The 20,055-nt window shown below is 60.3% G+C and overlaps 1 protein-coding gene across 1 annotated transcript; it reads left to right on the forward strand.

Annotated features, from left to right (window-relative positions):
- Positions 1-200: 200 nt before the first annotated feature.
- On the forward strand, positions 201-14,064 carry uxt (ubiquitously-expressed, prefoldin-like chaperone). Its single transcript, XM_072566583.1, has 6 exons — positions 201-360; positions 9,643-9,724; positions 10,588-10,655; positions 12,083-12,190; positions 12,980-13,043; positions 13,822-14,064. The coding sequence occupies exons 1-6, from the start codon at positions 287-289 to the stop codon at positions 13,885-13,887; spliced, it is 462 nt and encodes a 153-aa protein (XP_072422684.1). The 5' UTR covers positions 201-286; the 3' UTR covers positions 13,888-14,064.
- The last annotated feature ends 5,991 nt before the right edge of the window (positions 14,065-20,055 follow it).

Consider the following 20,055-nt stretch of genomic DNA (forward strand, 5'->3'; position numbering starts at 1 on the left):
AGGCAGCCCTTTCATTAATCGGACGGCCCACCGGACCAATCGGGAAGAGGCTTTCGGGGGGTGGGGGGGAAGGGAGGGGAACGTGCGTCCCCATTGGAGGCGTGCGGCCAATTAGAGGCCGCGTTTGGTCGAGGCCCCGCGCTCCCATTGGTCTGGGCGCGGTCAATCAAGGGCAGCGGGGGGCGGGATGGAGCCGGCCCCTGATTGGCCGGTGAGCGGTCAGTCAAAGGTGGCGCCTCGGGGACGGTGGCCAATCGGCTCTTGTCCGTGTGGCGCCGGCGCAGTGATGGCTGAGGAGGCTGGGAGGAAGGTTCTGGAATACGAGGCTTTTGTCGATGAAGTTTTAAAGAGGGACCTGCAGTGAGTCACTTGGTTGGGGGGGTGGGTCACATGGCCCAAAGGGACCGGGTCACATGGCTGTCAGGTACTCGGTCACATGGCCCACTGGGACCGGGTCACATGGCTGTCAGGTACTGGATCATGTGGCCCACTGGTACCAGGTCACATGGCGCACTGGGACTGGGTCACATGACCCAAAGGGACCAGGTCACATGGCGCACTGGGACCGAGTCACATGACCCACTGGGACCTGGTCACGTGACCCACTGGGACCGGATCACATGGCGCACTGGGACCGAGTCACATGGCCCACTGGGACCGAGTCACATGGCCCACTGGGACCGAGTCACATGGCCCACTGGGACTTGGTCACATGGCGCACTGGGACTTGGTCACATGGCGCACTGGGACCGGGTCACATGGCCCACTGGTACCAGGTCACATGGTGCACTGGGACTGGGTCACATGACCCAAAGGGACCGGGTCACATGGCCCACTGGGACTGGGTCACATGGCTGTCAGGTACTGGGTCATGTGGCCCACTGGTACCAGGTCACATGGCGCACTGGGACTGGGTCACATGGCTGTCAGGTACTGGGTCATGTGGCCCACTGGTACCAGGTCACATGGCGCACTGGGACTGGGTCACATGGCGCACTGGGACCGAGTCACATGGCCCACTGGGACCGGGTCACATGGCCCACTGGGACCTGGTCACATGGCCCACTGGGACTTGGTCACATGGCCCACTGGGACTTGGTCACATGGTGCACTGGGAACGAGTCACATGGCCCACTGGGACTTGGTCACATGGCCCACTGGGACCGGGTCACATGGCCCACAGCCTCGCACCCAACCCCACCCACCGTCCCCATACCCACACTAACCTCCGTATCCTCACCCCCACAACCCCACCCTCCCCATACCCACACTAACCTCCGTATCCTCACCCCCACAACCCCACCCACCGTCCCCATACCCACACTAACCTCCGTATCCTCACCCCCACAACCCCACCCACCCTCCCCATACCCACACTACCCTCCGTATCCTCACCCCCACAACCCCACCCACCCTCCCCATACCCACACTAACCTCCGTATCCTCACCCCCACAACCCCACCCACCCTCCCCGTACCCACACTAACCTCCGTATCCTCACCCCCACAACCCCACCCTCCCCATACCCACACTAACCTCCGTATCCTCACCCCCACAACCCCACCCTCCCTCCCCGTACCCACACTAACCTCCGTATCCTCACCCCCACAACCCCACCCTCCCCATACCCACACTAACCTCCGTATACTCACCCCCACAACCCCACCCACCCTCCCCATACCCACACTAACCTCCGTATCCTCACCCCCACAACCCCACCCTCCCCATACCCACACTAACCTCCGTATCCTCACCCCCACAACCCAACCCTCCCCGTACCCACACTAACCTCCGTATCCTCACCCCCACAACCCCACCCTCCCCGTACCCACACTAACCTCCGTATCCTCACCCCCCCAACCCCACCCTCCCCGTACCCACACTAACCTCCGTATCCTCACCCCCACAACCCCACCCACCCTCCCCATACCCACACTAACCTCCGTATCCTCACCCCCACAACCCCACCCACCCTCCCCGTACCCAAACTAACCTCCGTATCCTCACCCCCACAACCCCACCCTCCCCGTACCCACACTAACCTCCGTATCCTCACCCCCACAACCCCACCCTCCCCGTACCCACACTAACCTCCGTATCCTCACCCCCACAACCCCACCCTCCCACCCCGTACCCACACTAACCTCAGTATCCTCACCCCCACCCCCACAACCCCACCCTCCCCATACCCACACTAACCTCCGTATCCTTACCCCCACAACCCCACCCTCCCCATACCCCACACTAACCTCCGTATCCTTACCCCCACAACCCCACCCTCCCCATACCCACACTAACCTCCGTATCCTCACCCCCCCAACCCCACCCTCCCTCCCCATACCCACACTAACCTCCGTATCCTCACCCCCACAACCCCACCCTCCCCATACCCACACTAACCTCCGTATCCTCACCCCCACAACCCCACCCACCCTCCCCATACCCACACTAACCTCCGTATCCTCACCCCCACAACCCCACCCACCCTCCCCATACCCACACTACCCTCCGTATCCTCACCCCCACAACCCCACCCACCCTCCCCATACCCACACTAACCTCCGTATCCTCACCCCCACAACCCCACCCACCCTCCCCATACCCACACTAACCTCCGTATCCTCACCCCCACAACCCCACCCTCCCCATACCCACACTAACCTCCGTATCCTCACCCCCACAACCCCACCCACCCTCCCCATACCCACACTACCCTCCGTATCCTCACCCCCACAACCCCACCCACCCTCCCCGTACCCACACTAACCTCCGTATCCTCACCCCCACAACCCCACCCTCCCCATACCCACACTAACCTCCGTATCCTCACCCCCCCAACCCCACCCTCCCCATACCCACACTAACCTCCGTATCCTCACCCCCACAACCCCACCCTCCCCATACCCACATTAACCTCCGTATCCACAACCCCACCCTCCCCGTACCCACACTAACCTCCGTATCCTCACCCCCACAACCCCACCCTCCCCGTACCCACACTAACCTCCGTATCCTCACCCCCACAACCCCACCCACCCTCCCCGTACCCACACTAACCTCCGTATCCTTACCCCCACAACCCCACCCTCCCCATACCCACACTAACCTCCGTATCCTCACCCCCACAACCCCACCCACCCTCCCCATACCCACACTAACCTCCGTATCCTCACCCCCACAACCCCACCCGCCCCATACCCACACTAACCTCCGTATCCTCACCCCCACAACCCCACCCTCCCCGTACCCACACTAACCTCCGTATCCTCACCCCCACAACCCCACCCTCCCCGTACCCACACTAACCTCCGTATCCTCACCCCACAACCCCACCCTCCCCGTACCCACACTAACCTCCGTATCCTCACCCCCACAACCCCACCCTCCCCATACCCACACTAACCTCCGTATCCTCACCCCCACAACCCCACCCACCCCGTACCCACACTAACCTCCGTATCCTCACCCCCACAACCCCACCCACCCTCCCCATACCCACACTAACCTCCGTATCCTCACCCCCACAACCCCACCCTCCCCATACCCACACTAACCTCCGTATCCTCACCCCCACAACCCCACCCACCCTCCCCGTACCCACACTAACCTCCGTATCCTCACCCCCACAACCCCACCCTCCCCGTACCCACACTAACCTCCGTATCCTCACCCCCACAACCCCACCCTCCCCGTACCCACACTAACCTCCGTATCCTCACCCCCACAACCCCACCCACCCCCATACCCACACTAACCTCCGTATCCTCACCCCCACAACCCCACCCTCCCCATACCCACACTAACCTCCGTATCCTCACCCCCACAACCCCACCCTCCCTCCCCATACCCACACTAACCTCCGTATCCTCACCCCCACAACCCCACCCTCCCCATACCCACACTAACCTCCGTATCCTCACCCCCACAACCCCACCCTCCCCATACCCACACTAACCTCCGTATCCTCACCCCCACAACCCCACCCACCCTCCCCATACCCACACTAACCTCCGTATCCTCACCCCCACAACCCCACCCACCCTCCCCATACCCACACTAACCTCCGTATCCTCACCCCCACAACCCCACCCTCCCTCCCCATATCCACACTAACCTCTGTATCCTCACCCCCACAACCCCACCCACCCTCCCCATACCCACACTAACCTCCGTATCCTCACCCCCACAACCCCACCCACCCTCCCCATACCCACACTACCCTCCGTATCCTCACCCCCACAACCCCACCCACCCTCCCCATACCCACACTAACCTCCGTATCCTCACCCCCACAACCCCACCCTCCCCGTACCCACACTAACCTCCGTATCCTCACCCCCACAACCCCACCCTCCCCGTACCCACACTAACCTCCGTATCCTCACCCCCACAACCCCACCCTCCCCGTACCCACACTAACCTCCGTATCCTCACCCCCACAACCCCACCCTCCCCGTACCCACACTAACCTCCGTATCCTCACCCCCACAACCCCACCCACCCTCCCCATACCCACACTAACCTCCGTATCCTCACCCCCACAACCCCACCCACCCTCCCCGTACCCACACTAACCTCCGTATCCTCTCCCCCACAACCCCACCCTCCCCGTACCCACACTAACCTCCGTATCCTCTCCCCCACAACCCCACCCTCCCCATACCCACACTAACCTCCGTATCCTCACCCCCACAACCCCACCCTCCCCGTACCCACACTAACCTCCGTATCCTCACCCCCACAACCCCACCCTCCCCATACCCACACTAACCTCCGTATCCTCACCCCCACAACCCCACCCTCCCCGTACCCACACTAACCTCCGTATCCTCACCCCCACAACCCCACCCTCCCCGTACCCACACTAACCTCCGTATCCTCACCCCCACAACCCCACCCACCCTCCCCATACCCACACTAACCTCCGTATCCTCACCCCCACAACCCCACCCTCCCCGTACCCACACTAACCTCCGTATCCTCACCCCCACAACCCCACCCTCCCTCCCCATACCCACACTAACCTCCGTATCCTCTCCCCCACAACCCCACCCTCCCCATACCCACACTAACCTCCGTATCCTCACCCCCACAACCCCACCCACCCTCCCCATACCCACACTAACCTCCGTATCCTCACCCCCACAACCCCACCCACCCTCCCCATACCCACACTAACCTCCGTATCCTCTCCCCCACAACCCCACCCTCCCCATACCCACACTAACCTCCGTATCCTCACCCCCACAACCCCACCCTCCCCGTACCCACACTAACCTCCGTATCCTCACCCCCACAACCCCACCCACCCTCCCCATACCCACACTAACCTCCGTATCCTCACCCCCACAACCCCACCCTCCCCATACCCACACTAACCTCCGTATCCTCACCCCCACAACCCCACCCTCCCCGTACCCACACTAACCTCCGTATCCTCACCCCCACAACCCCACCCTCCCCATACCCACACTAACCTCCGTATCCTCACCCCCACAACTCCACCCACCCTCCCCATACCCACACTAACCTCCGTATCCTCACCCCCACAACCCCACCCTCCCCATACCCACACTAACCTCCGTATCCTCACCCCCACAACCCCACCCTCCCCGTACCCACACTAACCTCCGTATCCTCACCCCCACAACCCCACCCTCCCCGTACCCACACTAACCTCCGTATCCTCACCCCCCCAACCCCACCCTCCCCGTACCCACACTAACCTCCGTATCCTCACCCCCACAACCCCACCCACCCTCCCCATACCCACACTAACCTCCGTATCCTCACCCCCACAACCCCACCCACCCTCCCCGTACCCAAACTAACCTCCGTATCCTCACCCCCACAACCCCACCCTCCCCGTACCCACACTAACCTCCGTATCCTCACCCCCACAACCCCACCCTCCCCGTACCCACACTAACCTCCGTATCCTCACCCCCACAACCCCACCCTCCCACCCCGTACCCACACTAACCTCAGTATCCTCACCCCCACCCCCACAACCCCACCCTCCCCATACCCACACTAACCTCCGTATCCTTACCCCCACAACCCCACCCTCCCCATACCCACACTAACCTCCGTATCCTTACCCCCACAACCCCACCCTCCCCATACCCACACTAACCTCCGTATCCTCACCCCCCCAACCCCACCCTCCCTCCCCATACCCACACTAACCTCCGTATCCTCACCCCCACAACCCCACCCTCCCCATACCCACACTAACCTCCGTATCCTCACCCCCACAACCCCACCCACCCTCCCCATACCCACACTAACCTCCGTATCCTCACCCCCACAACCCCACCCACCCTCCCCATACCCACACTACCCTCCGTATCCTCACCCCCACAACCCCACCCACCCTCCCCATACCCACACTAACCTCCGTATCCTCACCCCCACAACCCCACCCACCCTCCCCATACCCACACTAACCTCCGTATCCTCACCCCCACAACCCCACCCTCCCCATACCCACACTAACCTCCGTATCCTCACCCCCACAACCCCACCCACCCTCCCCATACCCCCACACGTACCCTCCGTATCCTCACCCCCACAACCCCACCCACCCTCCCCGTACCCACACTAACCTCCGTATCCTCACCCCCACAACCCCACCCTCCCCATACCCACACTAACCTCCGTATCCTCACCCCCCCAACCCCACCCTCCCCATACCCACACTAACCTCCGTATCCTCACCCCCACAACCCCACCCTCCCCATACCCACATTAACCTCCGTATCCACAACCCCACCCTCCCCGTACCCACACTAACCTCCGTATCCTCACCCCCCACAACCCCACCCTCCCCGTACCCACACTAACCTCCGTATCCTCACCCCCACAACCCCACCCACCCTCCCCGTACCCACACTAACCTCCGTATCCTTACCCCCACAACCCCACCCTCCCCATACCCACACTAACCTCCGTATCCTCACCCCCACAACCCCACCCACCCTCCCCATACCCACACTAACCTCCGTATCCTCACCCCCACAACCCCACCCGCCCCATACCCACACTAACCTCCGTATCCTCACCCCCACAACCCCACCCTCCCCGTACCCACACTAACCTCCGTATCCTCACCCCCACAACCCCACCCTCCCCGTTCCCACACTAACCTCCGTATCCTCACCCCCACAACCCCACCCTCCCCGTACCCACACTAACCTCCGTATCCTCACCCCCACAACCCCACCCTCCCCATACCCACACTAACCTCCGTATCCTCACCCCCACAACCCCACCCACCCCGTACCCACACTAACCTCCGTATCCTCACCCCCACAACCCCACCCACCCTCCCCATACCCACACTAACCTCCGTATCCTCACCCCCACAACCCCACCCTCCCCATACCCACACTAACCTCCGTATCCTCACCCCCACAACCCCACCCACCCTCCCCGTACCCACACTAACCTCCGTATCCTCACCCCCACAACCCCACCCTCCCCGTACCCACACTAACCTCCGTATCCTCACCCCCACAACCCCAACCTCCCCATACCCACACTAACCTCCGTATCCTCACCCCCACAACCCCACCCTCCCCATACCCACACTAACCTCCGTATCCTCACCCCCACAACCCCACCCTCCCCGTACCCACACTAACCTCCGTATCCTCACCCCCACAACCCCACCCTCCCCGTACCCACACTAACCTCCGTATCCTCACCCCCACAACCCCACCCACCCCATACCCACACTAACCTCCGTATCCTCACCCCCACAACCCCACCCTCCCCATACCCACACTAACCTCCGTATCCTCACCCCCACAACCCCACCCTCCCTCCCCATACCCACACTAACCTCCGTATCCTCACCCCCACAACCCCACCCTCCCCATACCCACACTAACCTCCGTATCCTCACCCCCACAACCCCACCCTCCCCATACCCACACTAACCTCCGTATCCTCACCCCCACAACCCCACCCACCCTCCCCATACCCACACTAACCTCCGTATCCTCACCCCCACAACCCCACCCACCCTCCCCATACCCACACTAACCTCCGTATCCTCACCCCCACAACCCCACCCTCCCTCCCCATATCCACACTAACCTCTGTATCCTCACCCCCACAACCCCACCCACCCTCCCCATACCCACACTACCCTCCGTATCCTCACCCCCACAACCCCACCCACCCTCCCCATACCCACACTAACCTCCGTATCCTCACCCCCACAACCCCACCCTCCCGTACCCACACTAACCTCCGTATCCTCACCCCCACAACCCCACCCTCCCCGTACCCACACTAACCTCCGTATCCTCACCCCCACAACCCCACCCACCCTCCCCATACCCACACTACCCTCCGTATCCTCACCCCCACAACCCCACCCACCCTCCCCATACCCACACTAACCTCCGTATCCTCACCCCCACAACCCCACCCTCCCCGTACCCACACTAACCTCCGTATCCTCACCCCCACAACCCCACCCTCCCCGTACCCACACTAACCTCCGTATCCTCACCCCCACAACCCCACCCACCCTCCCCATACCCACACTAACCTCCGTATCCTCACCCCCACAACCCCACCCACCCTCCCCGTACCCACACTAACCTCCGTATCCTCTCCCCCACAACCCCACCCTCCCCGTACCCACACTAACCTCCGTATCCTCTCCCCCACAACCCCACCCTCCCCATACCCACACTAACCTCCGTATCCTCACCCCCACAACCCCACCCTCCCCGTACCCACACTAACCTCCGTATCCTCACCCCCACAACCCCACCCTCCCCATACCCACACTAACCTCCGTATCCTCACCCCCACAACCCCACCCTCCCCGTACCCACACTAACCTCCGTATCCTCACCCCCACAACCCCACCCTCCCCGTACCCACACTAACCTCCGTATCCTCACCCCCACAACCCCACCCACCCTCCCCATACCCACACTAACCTCCGTATCCTCACCCCCACAACCCCACCCTCCCCGTACCCACACTAACCTCCGTATCCTCACCCCCACAACCCCACCCTCCCTCCCCATACCCACACTAACCTCCGTATCCTCTCCCCCACAACCCCACCCTCCCCATACCCACACTAACCTCCATATCCTCACCCCCACAACCCCACCCACCCTCCCCATACCCACACTAACCTCCGTATCCTCACCCCCACAACCCCACCCACCCTCCCCATACCCACACTAACCTCCGTATCCTCTCCCCCACAACCCCACCCTCCCCATACCCACACTAACCTCCGTATCCTCACCCCCACAACCCCACCCTCCCCGTACCCACACTAACCTCCGTATCCTCACCCCCACAACCCCACCCACCCTCCCCATACCCACACTAACCTCCGTATCCTCACCCCCACAACCCCACCCTCCCCATACCCACACTAACCTCCGTATCCTCACCCCCACAACCCCACCCTCCCCGTACCCACACTAACCTCCGTATCCTCACCCCCACAACCCCACCCTCCCCATACCCACACTAACCTCCGTATCCTCACCCCCACAACTCCACCCACCCTTGTGCGTGTTCCTGAATCAGGAGGTCATATTTTGTCTTCACTCCCTCTGTCTCTCCTCCCTCTCGCTTGGTGCTCCCTGTCTCCTCCAGGAAGGTTCTAGAACAGCGCGATGAAATCTATGAGAAGATTGCGCAGCATCTCCAACTCAAGAACGTCATTGAACGGCTACAGGTGGGTTCCATCATTTCCCAGCATGCTCTTGGGGCTGAATGGCCTCCTGTTCCTGTGTAACAGGCTGGAGGAGGAGGGGCTGAATGGCCTCCTGTTCCTGTGCAACAGGCTGGAGGAGGAGGAGGGGGCTGAATGGTCTCCTGTTCCTGTGTAACAGGCTGGAGGAGGAGGGGCTGAATGGCCTCCTGTTCCTGAGTAACAGGCTGGAGGAGGAGGGGCTGAATGGCCTCCTGTTCCCATGCAACAGGCTGGAGGAGGAGGAGGGGGCTGAATGGTCTCCTGTTCCTGTGTAACAGGCTGGAGGAGGAGGGGCTGAATGGCCTCCTGTTCCCGTGTAACAGGCTGGAGGAGGAGGGGCTGAATGGCCTCCTGTTCCTGTGTAACAGGCTGGAGGAGGAGGGGGCTGAATGGCCTCCTGTTCCTGTGTAACAGGCTGGAGGAGGAGGGGGCTGAATGGCCTCCTGTTCCTGTGTAACAGGCTGGAGGAGGAGGGGCTGAATGGCCTCCTGTTCCCGTGCAACAGGCTGGAGGAGGAGGAGGGGGCTGAATGGTCTCCTGTTCCTGTGTAACAGGCTGGAGGAGGAGGGGCTGAATGGCCTCCTGTTCCTGAGTAACAGGCTGGAGGAGGAGGGGCTGAATGGCCTCCTGTTCCCGTGTAACAGGCTGGAGGAGGAGGGGCTGAATGGCCTCCTGTGCGTGTCTGAGAGCTGTCTGGGAATCGAACCAGAGACCGCAGACCAGGACAAGAAACAAAACCCGCTCCTCCGATGTCCACGAGAGGGTCTGGGGGAGGAGGGGAAGAGAGGGGTGGGGGCATCCCAGCCGCTGCTACGTAAATGCACTGTCGGCCTCGTGTCTTCCAGGAGCCGGAGAGCAGGAGCCTGAAGATGCAGGTTGACCTGGGATGTAACTTCTATGTTCAAGCCAACGTGTGAGTATTAACCAGCTCACCCCCCAGGGACCCCTCCACCCCCTCCCCCTACACACCCTCCCTATCCCCGTCACCTCCCCCTATACCCCCCTCCCTATCCCCATCCCCTCCCCCTTCACCCCCTCCCTATCCCCATCCCCTCCCCCTACACCCCCTCCCTATCCCCATCCCCTCCCCCTTCACCCCCTCCCTATCCCCATCCCCTCCCCCTACACCCCCTCCCTATCCCCGTCCCCTCCTCCAGCCCCTACACCCCCTCCCTATCTCCGTCCCCTCGCCCCCAAAACCCCCTCCCTATCCCCGTCACCTCCCCCTACACCCCCTCCCTATCCCCATCCCCTCCCCCTACACCCCCTCCCTATCCCCATCCCCTCCCCCTACACCCCCTCCCTATCCCCATCCCCTCCCCCTTCACCCCCTCCCTATCCCCATCCCCTCCCCCTACACCCCCTCCCTATCTCCGTCCCCTCCCCCTACACCCCCTCCCTATCCCCGTCCCCTCCTCCAGCCCCTACACCCCCTCCCTATCCCCGTCCCCTCCCCCTTCACCCCCTCCCTATCCCCGTCACCTCCTCCTACACCCCCTCCCTATCCCCGTCCCCTCCTCCAGCCCCCCCTACACCCCCTCCCTATCCCCGTCCCCTCCTCCAGCCCCTACACCCCCTCCCTATCCCCGTCCCCACCTCCAGCCTCTACACCCCCTCCCTATCCCCGTCCCCTCCTCCAGCCCCCTACACCCCCTCCCTATCTCCGTCCCCTCCTCCAGCCCCCTACACCCCCTCCCTATCCCCGTCCCCTCCTCCAGCCCCTACACCCCCTCCCTATCCCCGTCCCCTCCTCCAGCCCCCTACACCCCCTCCCTATCTCCGTCCCCTCCTCCAGCCCCCTACACCCCCTCCCTATCTCCGTCCCCTCCTCCAGCCCCCTACACCCCCTCCCTATCCCCGTCCCCTCCTCCAGCCCCTACACCCCTCCCTATCCCTGTCCCCTCCTCCAGCCCCTACACCCCCTCCCTATCTCTGTCCCCTTCTCCAGCCCCTACGCCCCCTCCCTATCTCCGTCCCCTGCTCCATCCCCTACGCCCCCTCCCTATCCCTGTCCCCTCCTCCAGCCCCTACACCCCCTCCCTATCCCTGTCCCCTTCTCCAGCCCCTACACCCCCTCCCTATCCCCCCCCATCCCTGTCCCCTCCCCCTAAACCCCCTCCCTATCCCCGTCCCCTCCCCCTACACCCCCTCCTTATCCCTGTCACCTCCCAGTGACCCCTACATCCCCCTCCCTATCCCCGTCCCCTCCTCCAGCCCCTACACCCCCTCCCTATCTCTGTCCCCTCCTCTAGCCCCTACACCCCCTCCCTGTCGGAGCTGCCTCATTGCTGCGTACTCCACTTCCTGAGGGCAGTGCCTGACGTTCACCTCTGCTTGCAGACCGGACGCCTCGATGATCTTCGTCTCCGTAGGCTATGGATTCTTTGTGGAGCTGACCTTCCCCGAGGCTCTCCGCTTTCTGGAGAGGAAGACCCAGCACCTCAACGAGTGAGTGTCCCCCCAAACCCCACCCATCATCCCCACTCCTGTTCGCCTAAGGCAGCGGGGAGGAGGTGGGGGTGGAGTGGAGGGTTAAGGAGCAGAGGGGTGCCTGGTCCAACCTCTCCCCCCCCCCCCCCCCCCCCGAGAACATCGTGTGGGACGACCACTCCTCCAAGTGGACACTCCCACCCAGTTCAGGCCCTACTGCGTCAGCAGGGGTGGGAGGGAGGGAGGGAGTGTTGGAGCTCAGCCGGGCATTCCTAATGAGCCCAGCTACCTTGGGGGGTGGGAGGGGGTGTTGGAGCTCAGCCGGGCATTCCTAATGAGCCCAGCTACCTCGGGGATGGGAGGGAGGGAGTGTTGGAGCTCAGCCGGGCATTCCTAATGAGCCCAGCTACCTCGGGGATGGGAGGGAGGGAGTGTTGGAGCTCAGCCGGGCATTCCTAATGAGCCCAGCTGCCTTTGTGCGTCGGCAGTGGTAGTGTCCCAGCTTCTGAGCCAGGGGAAACCTGCGTGTCCTGGAGAGGGCGAGGGTTATAGGAAGGGGCTGTTCCCCTGAGGGATTCCCCCGGAGATGTCCCAGCAGAGCTGATCTCCTCACCGATCACTACCACTTTCCTTTGCGCCAGGAGTAACCCAGCTGAGTGGGCACCGGTTCTCCGGTATCCCGGCACTGGATAGGAGCAGCGTGGTCCTGACAACCACAGCTAACCCACGTCTCTTCCCCTACCCCCCCCCCCCCTCCACTCCCCCCCCCCCCACTCCCCCCCTCCCCCCCCCCCACTCCCTCCCCAGGTCAGCGGCCAGACTGACAAAGGACTCTGCGAAGATCAAGGGGAACATCCGTATGGTCCTGGAGGTGAGGGCAGTGGGGATCTGGGGTTTGGGATATTAATGGGAGCTGGGGATCTGGGGTTTGGGATATTAATGGGAGTTGGGGATCTGGGGTTTGGGATATTAATGGGAGTTGGGGATCTGGTGTTTGGATATTAATGGGAGCTGGGGATCTGGGGTTTGGGATATTAATGGGAGTTGGGGATCTGGTGTTTGGGATATTAATGGGAGTTGGGGATCTGGTGTTTGGGATATTAATGGGAGCTGGGGATCTGGGGTTTGGGATATTAATGGGAGTTGGGGATCTGGGGTTTGGGATATTAATGGGAGCTGGGGATCTGGGGTTTGGGATATTAATGGGAGTTGGGGATCTGGGGTTTGGGATATTAATGGGAGTTGGGGATCTGGGGTTTGGGATATTAATGGGAGTTGGGGATCTGGGGTTTGGGATATTAATGGGAGTTGGGGATCTGGTGTTTGGGATATTAATGGAGCTGGGGATCTGGGGTTTGGGATATTAATGGGAGTTGGGGATCTGGGTTTGGGATCTCAGTGGGAGCTGGGGATCTGGGGTTTGGGGATCAGTGGGAGTCAGGGGTGTGGAAGTTTGGATCTCTGTGATAGATGGGGATCTGGTGGTTAGGATCTTGGCGGCCCTGGGGAGATCTCAGTGGGAGTGGGGGAATCCAGTCAGCTGGGTCGTCTGTTGGTTCCCCTCTGACCAAGGCCTCTGAGTGGTTGCTAACGGCAGTGGATTCCAATAAATCGCTGACTGACCTCTCCCTCCTTCCCTCCGATTGCAGGCTCTCTGTGAGCTCCAGGGGTTCCAGGACTTGCCAGAGATGGAGAATCGCAGGGAGATGTTCTGATGGCCCCTGTCAGGGGGAAACAGAGTAGGGAGAGGGGCCGAATGGTGCCGATGACTCCCATAGCTGAACAGCGCGGTGTGTGTACCAGAGGAGGAGCTTGAAGCCTCACAGAGAGACTGTGTAACACTGCGGAGTGTCTCAGTATTTATAAAGCTCACTGCACAGACGTGAACCATTCATCAGTGTTCGTGTGAATCCAGCTCCTGCACTCATATATACACACACTCTCACACACTCTCACACACACTCACACACTCTCACACACTCACACACACAGACTCTCACTGGGGTACGGGCCCCACACACACACACACACACAGACTCTCACTGGGGTACGGGCCCCTACACACACACACACAGACTCTCACTGGGGTACGGGCTCCTACACACACCTACACACACACACACACACACACACAGACTCTCACTGGGGTACGGGCCCCTACACACACACACACACAGACTCTCACTGGGGTACGGGCTCACACACACACACAGACTCTCACTGGGGTACGGGCCCCTACACACACACACACACAGACTCTCACTGGGGTATGGACTCCCATATATACACCCACACAGTGGTGGGTGAAAACATAAGTGTGGAGCAAGGGACAAGCAGTAAACTGGACTGTGCTTTCAAATTCTCAGTGCAGGGTTGGGGGGTGGGTGGTGGAGATAGTGTGTTGGAAAGGCTACAGAGAGGTGTGATAGACGTGTGTGCATCCTGTTCTCCCTCACATCATAAAGACCACACACCCATACTATACAGAGACAGCTATGGGGGTGTGTGGGGTATATCAGGGTGTTACAGTGTGGGTATATCAGTGTGTTACAGTGAGGGGTGTGGGGTACATCAGGGTGTTCCAGTGAGGGGTGTGGGGTACATCAGGGTCTTCCAGTGAGGGGTGTGGGGTACATCAGGGTGTTCCAGTGAGGGGTGTGGGGTACATCAGGGTGTTCCAGTGAGGGGTGTGGGGTACATCAGGGTGTTCCACTGAGGGGTGTGGGGTACATCCGGGTGTCCCAGTGAGGGGTGTGGGGCACATCCGGGTGTCCCAGTGAGGGGTGTGGGGCACATCAGGGTGTCCCAGTGAGGGGTGTGGGGCACATCAGGGTGTCCCAGTGAGGGGTGTGGGGCACATCCGGGTGTCACAGTGAGGGGTGTGGGGTATATCAGGGTGTTACGGTGAGGGGTGTGGGGTATATCAGTGTGTTACGGTGAGGGGTGCGGGGTATATCAGGGTGTCACGGTGAGGGGTGCGGGGTATATCAGGGTGTCACAGTGAGGGGTGTGGGGTATATCAGTGTGTCACAGTGAGGGGTGTGGGGTATATCAGGGTGTCACAGTGAGGGGTGTGGGTATATCAGGGTGTCACAGTGAGGGGTGTATCAGGGTGTCACAGTGAGGGGTGTGGGGTATATCAGTGTGTGACAGTGAGGGGTGTGGGGTATATCAGTGTGTGACAGTGAGGGTGTGGGGTATATCAGGGTGTGACAGTGTGGGGTATATCAGGGTGTGACAGTGAGGGGTGTGGGGTATATCAGGGTGTTACAGTGAGGGGTGTGGGGTATATCAGGGTGTCACAGTGAGGGGGTGTGGGGTATATCAGGGTGTCACAGTGAGGGGTGTGGGGTATATCAGGGTGTCACAGTGAGGGGTGTGGGGTATATCAGTGTGTTACAGTGAGGGGTGTGGGGTATATCAGGGTGTTACAGTGAGGGGTGTGGGGTATATCAGGGTGTTACAGTGAGGGGTGTGGGATATATCAGTGTGTTACAGTGAGGGGTGTGTGGTATATCAGGGTGTTACAGTGTGGGGTGTGGGGTATATCAGTGTGTTACAGTGAGGGGTGTGGGGTATATCAGGGTGTTACAGTGAGGGGTGTGGGGTATATCAGTGTGTTACAGTGAGGGGTGTGGGGTATATCAGTGTGTTACAGTGAGGGGGTGTGGGGTATATCAGGGTGTTACAGAGAGGGGTGTGGGGTATATCAGTGTGTCACAGTGAGGGGTGTGGGGTATATCAGGGTGTTACAGTGAGGGGTGTGGGGTATATCAGTGTGTTACAGTGAGGGGTGTGGGGTATATCAGGGTGTTACAGTGAGGGGTGTGGGGTATATCAGGGTGTCACAGTGAGGGGTGTGGGGTATATCAGAGTGTTACAGTGAGGGGTGTGGGGTATATCCGTGTGTCACAGTGAGGGGTGTGGGGTATATCAGAGTGTTACAGTGAGGGGTGTGGGGCATTTCCAGACAAAAACACAGACAGTTTGATCATTTTTCTTGTAAATAATTTAATGTAAGTTTGAAGTAACATTGACATTGTGTTGATGAGGGAATTTTGATCACATTGAGTCTGTGAGGCACTGCAGCTGGAGGTGGTTGTGACTCACACTCGTGCACGCACGCACACGCACACACAAACACACACACTAACACCGATCCACACTCCAAAATCTCAGCACAGTTTAGCAAAACCCCGAGAGTTGCAGATGGAGGCGGGTAAAGTTGTCTTTTCTGCCCACCCCAGCTGTCTTCTCCAGCACCGTCACCACTCCCCGCAACCATGTCTGTGTGAATCTGTGTGTGTGTCTGTGTATGAGTGTCTGTGTGAGAGAGACTGTCTGTGTGAGAGACTCTGTGTGTGTGTGTGAGACTGTCTGTGTGAGAGACTCTGTGTGTGTGTGCGCGTGTGTGTGTGTGTGATAGAGACTGTGTGTGAGAGAGAGTGAGTGTGTGGGTGTGTGTGTGAGAGAGACTGTGTGTGTGAGAGACTGTGTGAGCGTGTGAGAGAGAGACTGTGTGAGAGTGAGTGTGTGTGTGAGACTGTGCGTGTGTAAGAGTGTGTGAGACAGACCGTGTTGTGTGTGTGAGAGACTGTGTGTGAGACACTGTGAGAGAGAGACTGTGTGAGAGTGAGTGTGTGTGCGTGACAGTGTGTGTGAGAGACTTGTGTGTGTGAGACTGAGAGAGAGAGACTGTGTGAGAGTGAGTGAGTGTGTATGTGAGAGAGACTGTGTGTGTGTGAGAGAAAGTGTGTGTGTGTGAGAGAGAGAGTGTGAGAGTGAGTGTGTATGTGAGAGAGACTGTGTGTGTGAGAGAAAGTGTGTGTTTGTGAGAGAGAGTGAGTGAGTGTGTATGTGAGAGAGAGTGTGTGAGAGTGAGTGAGTGTGTGTGTGTGAGAGAGAGTGTGTGTGTGTCTTGATGCCCACCTCCCCGAGGTTTTGTACACGTCTCTGACAGACTTGTTCCAGATCGCACACCGATATATCTGTATAAAAAAGAGGGGGGTCGAAAATATGACCCCCCTCCGTCGCAGTTGTCACCCTGGGGCAGCAGCTCAGCACAGCAGGATCCCACACACACTCTCCAACACACAGCAACGTCCTGGTGATATGTGTCATCAAGGCTCTGTGGATGGTCTTGGACCAAACACGATCCCCTTCTGATCTCCCCTCTGTCACACTCAGCACTGACCCTCCCACAGCCCCCACTCCCTCAGCACTGACCCTCCCTCAGCACTGACCCTCCCACAGCCCCCACTCCCTCAGCACTGACCCTCCCACAGCCCCACTCCCTCAGCACTGACCCTCCCTCAGCACTGACCCTCCCACAGCCCCCACTCCCTCAGCACTGACCCTCCCACAGCCCCCACTCCCTCAGCACTGACCCTCCCACAGCCCCCACTCCCTCAGCACTGACCCTCCACAGCCCCCGCTCCCTCAGCACTGACCCTCCCACAGCCCCCACTCCCTCAGCACTGACCCTCCCACAGCCCCCGCTCCCTCAGCACTGACCCTCCCTCAGCACTGACCCTCCCACAGCACCCACTCCTCAGCACTGACCCTCCCACAGCACCCGCTCCCTCAGCACTGACCCTCCCACAGCACTGACCCTCCCTCAGCACTGACCCTCCCACAGCCCCCACTCCCTCAGCACTGACCCTCCCACAGCACTGACCCTCCCTCAGCACTGACCCTCCCACAGCCCCCCCTCCCTCAGCACTGACCCTCCCACAGCCCCCGCTCCCTCAGCACTGACCCTCCCACAGCCCCCGCTCCCTCAGCACTGACCCTCCCTCAGCACCGACCCTCCCACAGCCCCCACCCCCTCAGCACTGACCCTCCCACAGCCCCCGCTCCCTCAGCACTGACCGTCCCACAGCCCCCACTCCCTCAGCACTGACCCTCCCTCAGCACTGACCCTCCCACAGCACCCACTCCCTCAGCACTGACCCTCCCACAGCCCCACCCCCTCAGCACTGACCCTCCCTCAGCACTGACCCTCCTACAGTATCCCCATTGAGGGAGGTAGGGACTGGAGGAGGGGACGGAGATAGGGAGGGGGTGTAGGGGGCTGGAGGAGGGGACGGGGATAGGGAGGGGGTGTAGGGGGCTGGAGGAGGGGACAGAGATAGGGAGGGGGTGTAGGGGCTGGAGGAGGGGACGGGGATAGGGAGGGGGTGTAGGGGCTGAGGAGGGGGACGGGGATAGGGAGGGGGTGTAGGGGAGGGATACAGAGATACCACCAGTCCTGCTCCCCTCTTCCCATCCCCCTCCCCTCACTCTCTCTGATTCACTCTCCGTGTATGGAGAGCGGTGTTGTTGGGCTGATCGACTGTGAGGGGCTTCACATGAGCCCTGCTCATCGCTGTCTCCCCTCCCCCTGCCCCAAGAACATTTCTCTGATTGCTCAGGGCCTGAGTATTCGGCCCCTCCAGTCCTACCTCTGGAGTCACCCCCAGGGCTGGGAGGTGGAGAGTGAGGGAGGGGGAGCAGTGGGTGGGGAATGTGTCCTGGAGATTCCCTCAGACCGGGGGGGGGGGGCAACAGGGGGACAGTGAGGAGTCAGCAACTGAGTGAGTGAGCCCAGCGACACCCCCCCCCGCCAACCCCTCTGTCCATGTCTGTCACAGTCACCCTCACACTCTCTCTCTGTCTGTCTCTCTCCCTATCTCCCTCTCTCTCTCTCTCTCTGTCTGTCTCACTCTCACACTCTCTCTCTGTCTGTCTCTGCCTGTCTCACACTCTCTCTCTCTCTCTCTCTCTCTCCCTCTTCTCTCGCACTGTCTCTCTCTCACTCTCCGTCTCTCACACTCTCTGTCTGTCTCTCTCTGCCGCTCTGTCTCTGTCTCTCTCACACACTCTCACTCTCTCTCTCTCTCCCTACCTCCCTCTCTCTCACACTGTCTCTCTCTCTCTCTCACTCTCCGTCTCTCACTCTGTCTCTCTCACACTCTCTCTCTGTCTCTCACTCTCACTCTCACTTTCTCACTCTGTCTCTCTCTCTCTCTCTGTCTCTCTCACACTCTCTCTCTGTCTCTCACTCTCACTCTCACTTTCTCACTCTGTCTCTCTCTCTCTCACACTCACTCTCTCTCACACTCTGTCTCTCCGTCTCTCACTCTGTCTCTCTCACACTCTCTCTCTGTCTCTCACTCTCTGTCTCTCACTCTGTCTCCCTCTCTCTCACACTCTCCCTCTCTCTCACACTCTCTCTCACACTTTCTCTCTCTCACACTCTCTCTCCCTCTCTCTCCCTCTCTCTCTCTCTCTGTCTCCCTCTCACTCTCTCACTCCCTCTCTCACACTCTCTCTCTCTCTCACTCTCCCACACTCTCTCCCTCTCTGTCTCTCACTCTGTCACTCTCTCTGTCACTCTCTCTGTCACTCTCTCTCTCTCTCTCTCTCGCTAACTCACTCTCTCTCTCTCACTCTCTCTCCTCTCCCTCTCTCTCTGTCACTCTCACTCCCTCTCTCACTCTCTCTCTCTCACTCCCTCACTCTCTCCCTCTCTCTCTCTCACTCCCTCACTCTCTCCCTCTCTGTCTCTCACTCTGTCTCTCACTCTGTCTCTCACTCTCCCTCTCACTCTCCCTCTCCCTCTCTCCCTCTCTCCCTCACTCTCACTCTCACTCTCACTCTCCCTCTCTCTGTCACTCTCTCTCTCACTCTCTCCCTCCCTCTCTCTCTCTCTGTCACTCTCTCTCTCTCTCTCTCTCTCACACACTCTCTCTCTCTCTCCCTCTCTCTCTCTCTGTCACTCTCTCTCTCTCTCTCTCTCTCACACACTCTCCCTCTCTCTCCCTCTCTCTCTCTCTCTCTGTCACTCTCCCTCTCTCCCTCCTCCCTCTCTCTCTCTCTGGCAGTGTGGCTCAGAGGTTCGG

Source organism: Chiloscyllium punctatum, chromosome 50 (genome assembly GCF_047496795.1).
Source record: "Chiloscyllium punctatum isolate Juve2018m chromosome 50, sChiPun1.3, whole genome shotgun sequence".
NCBI lineage: Eukaryota > Metazoa > Chordata > Chondrichthyes > Orectolobiformes > Hemiscylliidae > Chiloscyllium > Chiloscyllium punctatum.

What these genes read in the sequence shown, in the direction of transcription:
- uxt (XM_072566583.1), top strand. Translation starts at nt 287, where the DNA reads ATGGCTGAGGAGGCTGGGAGGAAGGTTCTGGAATACGAGGCTTTTGTC. An exon ending in GTTTTAAAGAGGGACCTGCA is followed by an intron (nt 361 to 9,642) that starts GTGAGTCACTTG and finishes TGTCTCCTCCAG; the next exon opens with GAAGGTTCTAGAACAGCGCG. An exon ending in ACGTCATTGAACGGCTACAG is followed by an intron (nt 9,725 to 10,587) that starts GTGGGTTCCATC and finishes CGTGTCTTCCAG; the next exon opens with GAGCCGGAGAGCAGGAGCCT.